General features: G+C 37.5%; 1 protein-coding gene and 1 long non-coding RNA gene across 2 annotated transcripts; one reads left to right on the top strand and one right to left on the bottom strand.

Annotated features, from left to right (window-relative positions):
- Window positions 1-1880: 1880 nt before the first annotated feature.
- On the bottom strand, window positions 1881-3874 carry LOC129745840 (PAT complex subunit CCDC47). Its single transcript, XM_055739199.1, has 4 exons — window positions 3714-3874; window positions 2732-3618; window positions 2314-2658; window positions 1881-2257 (listed from the first exon to the last, which is right to left on the bottom strand). The coding sequence occupies exons 2-4, from the start codon at window positions 3614-3616 to the stop codon at window positions 2021-2023; spliced, it is 1467 nt and encodes a 488-aa protein (XP_055595174.1). The 5' UTR covers window positions 3617-3618; window positions 3714-3874; the 3' UTR covers window positions 1881-2020.
- A 681-nt stretch (window positions 3875-4555) lies between these two features.
- LOC129749319 (uncharacterized) lies at window positions 4556-5929 on the top strand. Its single transcript, XR_008738013.1, has 4 exons — window positions 4556-4798; window positions 4862-4934; window positions 4998-5075; window positions 5165-5929. It is a non-coding gene; the product is annotated as an uncharacterized LOC129749319 (long non-coding RNA).
- Window positions 5930-12699: the final 6770 nt, after the last annotated feature.

Below are 12699 nucleotides of genomic sequence, written 5' to 3'. Positions count from 1 at the left end.
CACTGGCGTCGTATGAAGGAGTTTTTGGAATTCTCTTTGAAAACTAAGACGTTTTCCTAATGACCAAGAAGATTTTCAACAAGAAGAAGAAGGAGCGTCAAATTATGTTTTCCAGTATTAGGATTTACTACCTTTGTAGCACGATAGTTTTTGCTAGCGATGAAATGAAAATTGCTCTGAAGCAACTGAGTTTTATATCGGCGATTTTGCCTTTTTTTTTTGCTGTTTCGTTTACCAGCCAAAACCTTGGAAAGTAAAAAAAAAACCTAAGAAAAGTGTAAAAGAAAATTTAGAAGATTTTTATGTTTATTGTATAACCTATAGGATAGGATTCGGATTATTTTTGAACAATTTTGTATTGTAAAATACGGTCGAAAATGTTAAAAATCGGATTTTTAAAAGTTAAGTTTTCAAATGAAAACTTTATTTAAAGGATGAAGGAGTTGTGGTATTCGGCCAGATAGCTATTCGATGTCTAGGTGTAATTCCATTCTGGGAATTAAGTAAAATGAGATCCTCGCTGGCGAGTCTCTGTGTTAAGCTCTCAATAAACGAATCGGTCTTCTAGTCCTGACATCCGACCAAACCAGACGCGTGTCTCGTGTGTTTTATTTTAAAGAAGAAACCCCAGTTTTAATTATAACTAAATTAATCAAATGTTAAGTTACAAAATTACAATATTTACCCGGTTACTTCAGATTGAAGATTTTCGAAAAGGTTCGAATTTGGCTCGACAATGAAACATAAGACGAGCCTTTTCATGAATTTGCAAATTATTCATCTTATTCTTTTTAAAATGGATCAAATAAAGCTCAGGAGCAAAACCATCACTACTAATATTATTCGTGTTGGTTCTTTTCCTCATTTGAATTACTTGAATCGGAGAAAAACCCAACAAAGAATTTAATTCAGTTGTGATCTCACCCGGTGTCTGATTATGGACGATCACTTCTAGAGTCGTACGTAAAAAATTGGGGTTTTTATTATTACAATAGTTTAAAATTTTTTGAAAATCATTTAAAGATTCCGCCAATATACGAGCAGTTCCCCTTCGACCGATTTGAAAAGAAATCTTCACATCCTTGACAGAAGTGACAATTTCTTTCCGAAAGGCATTGAAGTCCGGAATCGTGACCGTAATTGGTGGAACCTTTTCGTTTTTAAGAGTAAGAAGAAGGTTTCTTAGTACTCTTATCAGAATTAAATATGAATATTTCCTCATAACCGATGTTATGAAGGACATCGAATGAATTGGAAATTTCAACTTTTTTGGGCGATGGACCTGAATTAGGTTCGGCAATCCGTTTTCTTCCGGCTCTTGAGCCGGCCGATGACTCCCCATGCTGGAAAGAAAAGAGAAAAATCTGAATAACAGAAAATGAAAATAATTTTAGCACTGAAAAGTGCTGATTGAAAAACAGGTAAGGGAAAAATAAATAATGTAAAATGTTCCTGCAGGTACATAGCAATGATACGATGCTCCGGCGTACGCGTTGACGGCTCAACGGTACAGATGGAAGTTATTACAACATGTTTTAATTTTTCATTTTCAACGGCTATTTCAGTGATGGAACGGACGATAATTGATCATTTTTGAAGATTTACCTACATATTTTTCTAGGACATGTGAAATTTGAACTATAGTGAACGGTGACTTTTACACAGTCAATTTAAGATATATTCTTAATTTTGTGTTTTTCATATTTTTGGTCATAAATGCCAATTGCTTCATCCATAAGAAGGAACTTATGCTTGAAATATCCGTTGAACAATTTAAAATAAATTGTTCATTTCATTTATGATTTGAGAACTGAGACTATTTTATTGTTATTCAATGCTTGAAATATTTTCTCAATTAAAAAAAAACTCGCCCAACGCAGTTCTATTCGATTCTTTATTCATGAAAAGACGAACTTACAATTTTCTACATCTATATATTAAACACTTATTTGATGGATTGAATTTGTTCTATCGCAAATGGTACAGCAAATGGCTGCTTGCTCTCAAATTTTTACTGCTTTTAAAGGGCTTTGATTGAAAGTTGTTTCATTTTCGGGCGTTTCTTCTCTAGCCGCTTGCGCTCCTTTTCCTCCCAACGACGTTGTTTCTCTGGGTCGTCATCAGCTAGTATTTTTTCCTTCTCAGCTTTACGTTTTTCTTCGCGGCGTTGAGCGGCGGCTTCAGCTCGGGCAGCATGAGTATTCTTCATAAATTCTTCTTCAACACGTGCACGATTTTTATCAGACTTTGCTTTCCCCTAAAAAAAATTTCAATATAAAAGTTGTTTGAAAACTTGATGTTGTAAATATTTACTTCCTTAGATAAACGGAATCGCTTGATGCGTTCCATTAGGTAGAATACTAGAACCAACAGAGGTTTCATCTCTTCCATTGTCGTTTTCGCTGGTATATTGAAGCCACAGTGCAAAATACGTTTGACTTCTGGTTGTTTCAATGCGCTAGAATCTTCCTGTTGAATCGGTCCACAATATTGATCCGATACGTGAATGTACTCGATCAAAGGCGCATATTTATTTAAAGCTGCAATTAATCTACTATCTAACAAGCTGGAAGACGCTTCAGCAATCTCCGAAAGGAGTGAGTAACCGGGGATGTTGAATTTTTCCTCCGTTTTGTTGACTAGGGTACAGAATTTACTCTAAAAATTTATAAAAGTTACATATATCTACAGTTGGAACACATATGTATCTATACGCAATTGAGGAACTTACCAGATCGCTCATTTCTTTGAACATTTTCGTTGCTTGTTTCTTGGTAGCAATGCAAAATACATAGTTGTCCATGGCATCTTGTGACAATTCAACCTTGATGTGAAGCTGATCTTGAACCGGTTTCATAATCCCAGCGATCAATGATACCAAGTCTTGCCTCTTTATCATTTTGAGTTCTACCAACATGCCCTCGCAACATGTACGTCCACTGCACCAAAGAGTGTACACACTTTCACTTTCTTTAATGAAAGCGAGTGTAGAACCTTGAGTTTCTTTCTTGCCATCGTCACCGACAAGCACAAAGTTATCTTCCAGCAAACTTTTGTGTGTCGATAACCAAAGATTGGCTATTGATGAATTCTTTTTATTGCCGAATAAGTAATTTGCAAAATATGCGAGAAGACCCGCTAGCATCAACATTTCCATCCAATAAGAGTCCCAGTGTGTCCTGAAATGCATTGGCACTTTCGCCATGGTGAGTTTCGGCTCGGTTTTTTTCGTGTCACTCAGCTTTATATCATCCTGATCATTTGCTGTTCCTGGGAAGCCCTCGAATTCTTCTTCGTCCTGGAAATGTTCAAATTCGTTTTCTTCGTCCTCAACTATGGCCTCGTCAGCGTCGTTAGCATCAATTTCCGCAAAATCGGCGTTATCATCATCTGATGGGGTGTTATCATTAGAACGGACCGAAGGTGGACCTTCTCTGTCTTGATTTCCTCTTTGCTGAAAACCCTCATTACCGGCGCCATTGCCAACAATGAATTCATCATCATCGAAATCTTCAAATTCCGCAAAGTCGTTCTCTTCGAAGTTGTCTGCTGATACAACAAATAATGGTACCACCAAGAGGATGGCCACGGCCAATACTTTAGTGAGAATCCTCATGACTAGAAATAGATTTTTAATCGATGAAATTATTTTAAGTTTCGCCGTGTGAATTCCATAAAAGGTGTTAATTTAAACGATTAGGTTGTCTACTTACCATGCGAGGATTGACACTACCCTTTCCACTTGAATTCTAAATCTTTAATTTTAAGAAACTCTATTTTTTACTCATTAAATTAAATTTATTCTAAATAGGTGATTTTAAAGACGGGCAGGCCACGAAAATTGGAAAATAATGCAGATTCGATTTATGAAAGTGACATTACTTTAGACCACGTGACAACTGATTTTAGTACAACACTGTAATTTGATAATACCCATTGAAGCATTCCCTGAAGAGGTAAATCAATTCATACTCACCACATATGGTATACTGAGTATATTGGGAAATTATATAGTTTTAAAGGTTTAGCATTAGTATTCTTTGAAAAACTCCCATTTCCCATACAGACATTGCTCAGACAATGATTTACAATATACATTGGACTTCTTCTTTTTAGAGGTTTTTTTACGACTTTTAAACATTTTTCTATTTTTTAACCTCAACTTTTAGTCAGAATTTTTGGACACGATTGGTCAATAGGAGACTCTGCGGAAGATCCGAAATAAATAATTTATTATTAATTTTATTTAACTAATTTAATTTAATTTAATTATTTTCAATTTACTTTTTCAAAAGGTTTTTTAAACGATACACAATAGACGTTTAAAAAAGGATCCGTTTTTTTACTGGAGACTGATTTAACAGACTTCGTGCTATCAGTATGAAGCTTTTGTTCAATTTTTCAAAGCCCATAATGAAAACAAATCTCAATAATTGTAACCGTTCATTACATACAAAATAATGTGTCTTCGACACATTGAGAAATCAGTACCTTAATCATGACTTAGAAATGTCAAAGCCATCGACACTCACAAGGGCTCTCAGGGATTCCTTCCTTTTTACCGCCTTCCCAAAGAAGCACGCAGCCACTTCTCTCGCGAGAGATGTTCATGGGCGTCGGAGGATCTCCTGCGTCACCGCGAGGAAGTGTTATCACCCGGAGAGCGACACATCCGCGTAATTTCATCTTTGTATGTGTGTCGGTCAAAAATATCATAGACCTTTTTACAAAACGGTTTTGCATAGCCGTTCTTTCTGTCTGGGACCGTTTTGAAGAACGGAAGTGCGCGTCGTGTAGTGTAGGTTTCAAAGTTAAAATTTAATGGTGTAAAGGGTTAAAAATCTATTCCTACTATTTACAGATATAAAAAGCCTTGCGAACAAACACGTTAAAATTAAAAGGAAACTGTGTTAAAATGTATCAAAAATAGAAAGGTTTGTTAGAAAATAGTGAAGTATTGCGAAACACGTTAAAACTTAATTTATTTATATAAACAGCCAATACAAAAAGTGCTTAAACTACACACAAGACCTAGTGTAACAGCACGCTCTACAAAAAAAAAACAACATAAAAAGGTAAATTTGTAATGTTAACAGAAGAAAAACATATTGTAAACCACGTGTATGTTAATATGACGTCACATGTATTATAACCTATTTGGCAGGTCCAAGAGGGCCTTTTTTGTTTTGGTTTATTCCTTTTCGTTCGGCTAAGCAGCACACGGCACAACAAAGTCCAACATCCAGACAGGAAGAATCTACCGACTTGCTAAAATACCATCCACACGGTATCGACTGGAACGGTCATCACCAGCGGTGTTAGAAACATCGATCCGCAGCTCGTGGGCTCTTCCGGGACGCCGGAATGGAGCCTATGAGGTTAGAACCAGTTCTAGACAGACGTGGAATCTGTCAACCAGAGGAAAGTCTCCGGCCCCAGTATTTCGGGTTCCGGCAAACAGCCATGCAGAGCCAAACCACTAGTAATCACGCAAGTAACAAAAGCCCCTTATGTGACGTCAGTAAAAGAAATTAGTCTTAAATATATTCAGAATGTAACCCATTAAAAGCCAATAGATCTTATCTGTTAGTAGAGTAATTTTGAACTTTTTACACTTATTTTGTCCGTTTCACGTTCTGGGCCAGGAGGGCCCCACCCAAAACTTCACTTCAAATCAGTCCCTGGCAGAATTAGTTCATTTTAAAATAATAGTTTGACCCGGTTGGGAACATGCGAGGTACCACTCGCAGTGTGGCAATGGTAAATTTTCCCCGTTTCATGAACATCCCTATTGGAGTTTCCTCTAATATTCTGAATACTCCGGAGGAAGTAGTCTGTGCTATCCCTCAGAAAAATACGACCCTGAGTTCCACTCATTCCACCCACAAATCCCGCTAAATATAAATAAACCACCCACCCGCTGAGCAACCGCGAGTTACAATTTGGCGCCCAACGTGGGGCCCGACAAAAAAGTAAACATTAGCACGATAAAATTTCCTCCGAGGAGGGACGAAAAAACAATTCTTGTTTGGTGTTTAAAATCGTTCTCCAAACGATCGTTTTGTAATGGAAACTAATCTATATTTTCTCATTTTAGAACCGCAAATGTTCCAGTGATTCCGGGAACCTATCAGAAAAGGTCAAAGCTTTAGCAAATTGATTCAGAAGCATAGAAAAAAATCTAATCACCAACTTAGTTGGCTTATTCATCAGAGGCTTAAGTTCTCAGGAAGCCTTTCCGGTAGAGGACTTGAATGAATCAGACCGGTTGCAGTTGGCAATCCGTGATCCGATCATGTCTCGTCTCTCGTACTTAGTGGCACTTAACCAAGCTCATATGCTCAAGACTAGCAGTAGAAATTTTTCAAATAATTTGAATTTGTCTTCAACGCCTAAACCTGAGAAAAACGATTTAGGAAATGGAAGTATCGTTAGAAACGTTTGTAGGAACCAAAAAGGAAAAGACATTCCCATGAAAGAAGTAACGGTGTGCTCTTTCCACGAGTTAGAGAAGTTAAAAGTTTCGCCGCGTGTCGTTAAACCTTTTTTCAAGAACCATCGAAAGCAATCGCGAGGAAGTTTATTGAATTTGGAAGATGACAAGAAGTATCGTAGGCGTATTGCGTGGAGCAACAAAGTTTCGAGAAAACAAACTTGCAATTTGAATTTAGAAGCCGAATCTGAATTCACCTCGTACCAAGATCAACGTCGCGAATCGGAACGCACTATCGAGTCCCAAGATTCGCGTAATATCAGACCGGTTTTCAAGTGGAATCCCATCAACTATAGTGAAATTACCTGCCCGAATTTGATGCTAGTTTTCCGCGGAGTACAATCTATCGCGAACGTCGCGGAAAGCTTTCGAAGATCACCCGCATAATCAATTACAATATATAGAGAATATTCTATATTGTCTCTAAACGTTATCGTTTATTGTAAAGTGAACAGTATATGTACAATAACACAGACCATATTAACAATCTGTATTATGATTATCTGTTAAAGTACCATATGGGGAAAGGGCTGTTAAGCATGTTTACCATTCAAAAAGAGCGATTTTTTCGAACAAATATTTCATGCTACATTATTGGATACGGTTAAAATATCATCCACTTTTGGCGAGCAAAACAATCTACCTGAATGTTCTAGCTACGTTGGAATACAAAATCATAGATTTCATCAACTTCAATGGATATAGTTTGCTTATAGTAGTTTGTAGTAAAAATAACGCTCAATCATACGTTCCGCATATTGTAAAATATTTTTAAAAAGAGCTTCCCTGTACCATAACCAATATAGTTCCAATTCTTTCCCACAAAAAATAAAATAAAATTAAAAAATTTAAATGTTGAGATTTTTATTTTTTATTTCTGATATTATACATGGATTATACAATCTTACCTATTTGTGCAGATCTGCATTGTTCAGCCTTTCAGTAGATTTTTTTTCCGCTCTCCGCTCAGCAGAGATCTTTGTTTCTGTAATTTCATTAGTTTTATTTAATCTCACTAGTTTTTATCGATAATATAATATAGTTTTACTTACTTTTCGCGTTCTGTGTGTTTTTCTCAGCGTGATTCTTTTTTTTCGGAGCCATTTTGAACACAGTTTTCAGTTCCGAACCTGGCGTGGGGTTGCCGACACAAATTTTAACGAAGTGAAGTGAAAATTAGCAGATGCTGAACCCAAGAGCGAAAAAATGCATAAGCTCACAACTACATCTTAAAATAACAATATTAGTTATTATCCGCAAGAGGTGAAATGATAACGACTTGTCTAACTCATACAATGTTGTCAATGTTGTTTTTTTTTTAATTTAATGTCTAATGCTAAGAAAATATAAGGAAACTTTGTCGTACACTGTTAGAGTCCTGGATAAGGTCCAGAGACAATATTCAAAGGTTGCAAATTTTTATTCTCTTATTATACTATACTTACTAAATCATATATCATATTGTCACTGTCACTGATACGATCCTGTCATAATTTATTGAGGTAATAAAATTTTGAACATGTATAATGAAATGATACTTGGAAGATATTTCATACTGGTACTGCTACCAATATATTAAGTTAATAGTTAGTACTATATCCCCAACTGTTTTTAATTATGCGGGCATTTCCGGATACCTACCACCCATCTTCGTGGCCCGTCAAAAACTTGTTTCGAATTTAAAAAACGAAAACTTAACTTCCGAAAACAGATAGCCCGTGAAATCAAATCCGTTTGCTTTTCCTCGATGGAAATCAGATTAACCTTTCGCGCACGATTACCCGAAACCCTCGTTCAAGGGAAATAGTACAAATTTCCAGAATTTATCGATACCCGTTTTAAAAATCAAGAATTTTAAACTATTTTTCTTATTACATTATCTGATAGCCGAAGAAACGCGAGAGTCTTCCAGATAAAAACATAACAGCTGAAAAATCTTTACATTAACGACCAGAAGCGAATTTCTGGAATACGTTCAAATCGACAGAAGAAAATCCGCGTTCGCGTGTCTACGTTTCCTACCAGATAAAACGAAAATGCTCACTGAATAATGCGAAATAATCCGAAACTTTTTTGAACATTCGAATCGAACAAGAACAATCTCAGTCCAGATACTTTACCTAGCGTAACGCCAGAATTGCTGGTTACACACGACTTTTTGTGTAACTTTGCGCTTTCAAAACTACAAAAAACTGCCATGCGTGGCATGGCAAACTCAAACCTCGTCCTAACTAATCCGTACATTTGGCCTTTAAAAAGTGCGAAATTGTACGTAAAATCGACTATGGATAACAATCTACAATTATTGCTTAGGCTTTCGCGATACGTAATCCGTTTTGTCATGAGCAAGTAACCGACTAAAATTTGTCCGTTAACAAATTTCTAAACGCTTATTTAAACGCGTTATTTCCATGAAGTTCATCGGGGCGATCGAGATGTTGAATCCGATAGATATCTCTAAATTCCAGTCACCTTTAAAAAATTTCCCGGTTTTAATTTCTATTCCCCTCCGGTTCGGGTGGAAAAACCTAACGGTTTGCAACGAACAGATGGATTAAACAAAAATGTAGGAAATAGTCGCTGATGTTGTGGGAATTTCGGATTCTATCACACAAAATACGTTTTTACGTGCCATTTACGTCAACTAAAAATAGAAAACAGAAATATCAGAACTAACAAAAAGATTGACGAACTAAAACTTCTCCATGGTTTGCGAGGTCGTTAATTAGGTCCACTTATGGTTCCTTCTCAACAGCAGTGCTATGCCGCTGATGAGTGTCATCGGGGCCATATCCGCAGCTGACTCGAAACCTGAAAATAGAAAAAAGTACGAAACAATATAAGTATCTGTCCATTATGTTGAACGATACATAAAACTTACCCTTTAGATTATCTGCTGTTAATTTTCTTCCACTTCCAACTGCCTAGGTCAGTCCAGGTGTGAAATCTAGAAAAAAAACACAGAAAAATAATCATTTTACCAGCTGATGAAAAGCTGATTTTCGGATGTGTTTTAGCGGAAGGCTAACACAATCAAAACAACACTTACCTGGTGATTTTTGGGGAAGCAATTTCGGCCTTTCCGGATTTTTCCTCACCGCAGTTTTAGCTGAAACCGACAAGAGAAATAAAAACATTAGAAGGAAACTAAAATCTGCAAATTGAGCTCTAGAGGATCAATGTTGCGAAAATAAGCTTGAAAACTTACCTTTAAAATCCACCAACTTTGAACACCGGTGAATATATATATGAAAATTAATCATAAAATTTGGATCCATAAATTGAAAATTGTAAACAAACATTCTTTACCTTTTGTACTGACGTTTCCCGTGAGTGGTCGTCAACAAAAAGAGATACTGCAGTGAGTTACACTGAGCAACTCGACGCTGTTCCGATCACTTGATGATTGTGAAATAGGCAATGTACGAGTATTATGAACATAAGCATAATTTTTATTTTGCTAATTCAAAATAGAAAAATTTGAAAGAATTGTGTTGCATTCATCTTTTTTTATTTACAAAAGTTTTTATTAGGCATTTTACTTATAAAGTTTTTATGTGCCGGGAGTATTTTTCCTAACTTTGGGTTAGTAAGAGGGGGGCCGTAATCGTCGCGGCTACTCAACTGTTAATTCAACTATGTATAGGAAAGGAAAGGGGATTAACTGGGGTCACTTCCAAGAACAGTTTCCGTTAGGGTCCGGTGGTGGCTTCCTGTAGCTGTGGTTTCGATAGCTACCTCAGGGTTTTCGACTTCCTGGCCAGCCTTCTTTGTGGTGTTGTAGGACCCGTCGGATGAAAGTTTGTTCTAATAAATAGACGAAAAGAGCATTAGATAGAGTACAGACAGAGGGGAAGAGGACTAAACGACCAGATCAGACATTTTAAGATATTTGTATATAGGGTACAAATATTCAAGATCTAAGTTTGCCAAGATGTCTCGAATTGGAACACCAGGTAGTTTACTTCGGGCCCTAAGGGTATCCAGTAGCCAAGCCCTCGATCGATCAAACCGTTCACACGTCCACACAACATGATCAATGTCGTGGTAGCCATCCCCACAAACACAAACATTGCTTGTAGCTAGTTGTATACGAAACAAATGCGCGTCAAGCCGGCAGTGATTTGACATGAGCCGAGAAACCACGCGAATGAAATCGCGACTCATGTTAAAATGCTTAAACCATGCCTTCGTCGGAACCTTAGGGATAATCGTATGGAGCCAACGTCCCTTTGTGCCATTGTCCCAGCTAGACTGCCAAGCGTTAATCGCTAAAGTGCGAGGTATTGAAAAATATTCATTGTAAGTTATTATCCTCTCAAAGATTTCACCTTGTAACGCGCCCACCTTAGCCAATGAGTCCGCATTCTCATTGCCTTGAATAAGACAATGAGACGGGATCCAAGCTAAGGTAATCCTGTACGAATTTTCGATCAAAGCGCCCAATATCCCTGAAATTTCCAGCAAAAAATGGGAAGAGCGCTTCATCAGTTTCATCGATCGAATCGCCTCAACGGAGCTGAGACTATCCGAATAGATGAAATAGTGGTCTACGGGCAGAGTGCGAATGTGTTCCAAGGTACAATAAATTGCGGCTAGTTCGGCAACGTAAACGGAGCATGGCTCTTGAAGCTTGAAAGAAGCTTCAAAACGCTCATTATACACTGCGAAACCAGTCGCGCCGTCGATTCTAGAACCATCAGTAAAGAACATTTTTGTAGGGTCAATTTCACGTACTTTTGATGCAAAGATTGAAGGAATGACGTTGGGTCGGACGTGATCTGGAATTCCACGGATGTCAACGGTCATGGACAGATCGAATTTTATTAAGGAACTACTGATCGGGTAAAAGTGACTCGTGTCCGAATTTAACAAAGAAGGGTTTATTTCTAACTGACTAAAAGTTTTATAATTGTTTACATATTTTACTTGCGAATTAATATTCATAAGCCTTTCCAAATTTTCTATCACCAAAGGATTCATAGTAACACTTCGAATTAGGAAACGTAGCGATAAATCGAGGAACCGATTTTTCAACGGCATTACTCCCGCCAGTACTTCGAGACACATCGTATGTGTCGACTGCATACAACCCATGGCAATACGCAAACAACGATACTGTATTCGTTCTAGTTTAATCAAGTGGGTTTTCGCGGCGGACTCAAAGCAAAAGCTTCCATATTCTATGACCGACAGTATCGTTGTTTGGTATAACCTGATGAGGTCCTGTGGATGAGCACCCCACCAGGTTCCAGTAATCGTTCGAAGAAAATTGATTCTCTTTTGGCATTTTTGTGTCAAGTACCTAATATGTTTTCCCCAGAGGCATTTAGAGTCGAACCAGACACCCAAATATTTAAAACTAAGAGATTGAGTTAGAGTTCTACCCATCATAAGGAGCTCTATTTGAGGAGGGGAATGCTTCCTTGAAAAAACTACTAACTCGGTTTTACTAGGCGAAAACTCGATGCCTAGATTCCTGGCCCAATGTGATAAATTATTTAGAGTTTCTTGTAACGGAGGTTTAATTTGAGTGCCTTTTTTACCTGTGATATGAACAACACAGTCATCCGCAAGCTGTCTTAGCGTGCAATTTTGTGCCATACAAGCATCGATCTCTCGGACATAAAAGTTGTATAGCAGGGGGCTTAAGCATGAGCCTTGGGGTAGACCCATGTAACTAATTCGTTCAACTTTGGTTTCTCCATGACTAAAATGCATGATTTTTTCAGACAACAGGTTATAAAGAAAATTATTCAAAATTGGTGAAAGTCCGCAAGAGTTAAGTTGACTAGATAGCACTTCTATGGACACCGAATCGAATGCCCCTTTGATGTCCAGAAATACTGCTCCCATCTGCTCTTTTTGGGCAAACGCCAATTGAATGTCTGATGAAAGTAATGCTAGACAGTCGTTCGTACCCTTGCCTCTACGAAATCCATATTGTGTACTTGACAAGAGATTGTTTGATTCAACCCATTTATCCAGCCGAAAGAGAATCATTTTTTCGAGCAGTTTCCGGAGACACGAGAGCATTGAGATCGGCCTATACGAATTGTAATCAGAAACTGGTTTTCCCGGTTTTTGGATGGCGATAACTTTCACCTGTCTCCATTCATGCGGCACAATGTTCATCTCTAAACACTTATTGAATAAATTCAACAAGCGTTTTTTAGCGGTATCTGGCAGATTCTTCAACAAGTTGA

This window comes from Uranotaenia lowii, chromosome 2 (genome assembly GCF_029784155.1).
Source record: "Uranotaenia lowii strain MFRU-FL chromosome 2, ASM2978415v1, whole genome shotgun sequence".
Lineage (NCBI taxonomy): Eukaryota > Metazoa > Arthropoda > Insecta > Diptera > Culicidae > Uranotaenia > Uranotaenia lowii.
This window is presented reverse-complemented; position numbering and strand designations above follow the sequence as displayed.

Excerpts from the sequence above, each read along its gene's own strand:
- LOC129745840 (XM_055739199.1), bottom strand. The coding sequence starts at position 3,616 with ATGAGGATTCTCACTAAAGTATTGGCCGTGGCCATCCTCTTGGTGGTA. Across the intron at positions 2,659-2,731 it reads TCAAAGAAATGAGCGATCTG|AGTAAATTCTGTACCCTAGT; the intron begins GTAAGTTCCTCA and ends ATAAATTTTTAG. Across the intron at positions 2,258-2,313 it reads GATTCCGTTTATCTAAGGAA|GGGAAAGCAAAGTCTGATAA; the intron begins GTAAATATTTAC and ends AATTTTTTTTAG.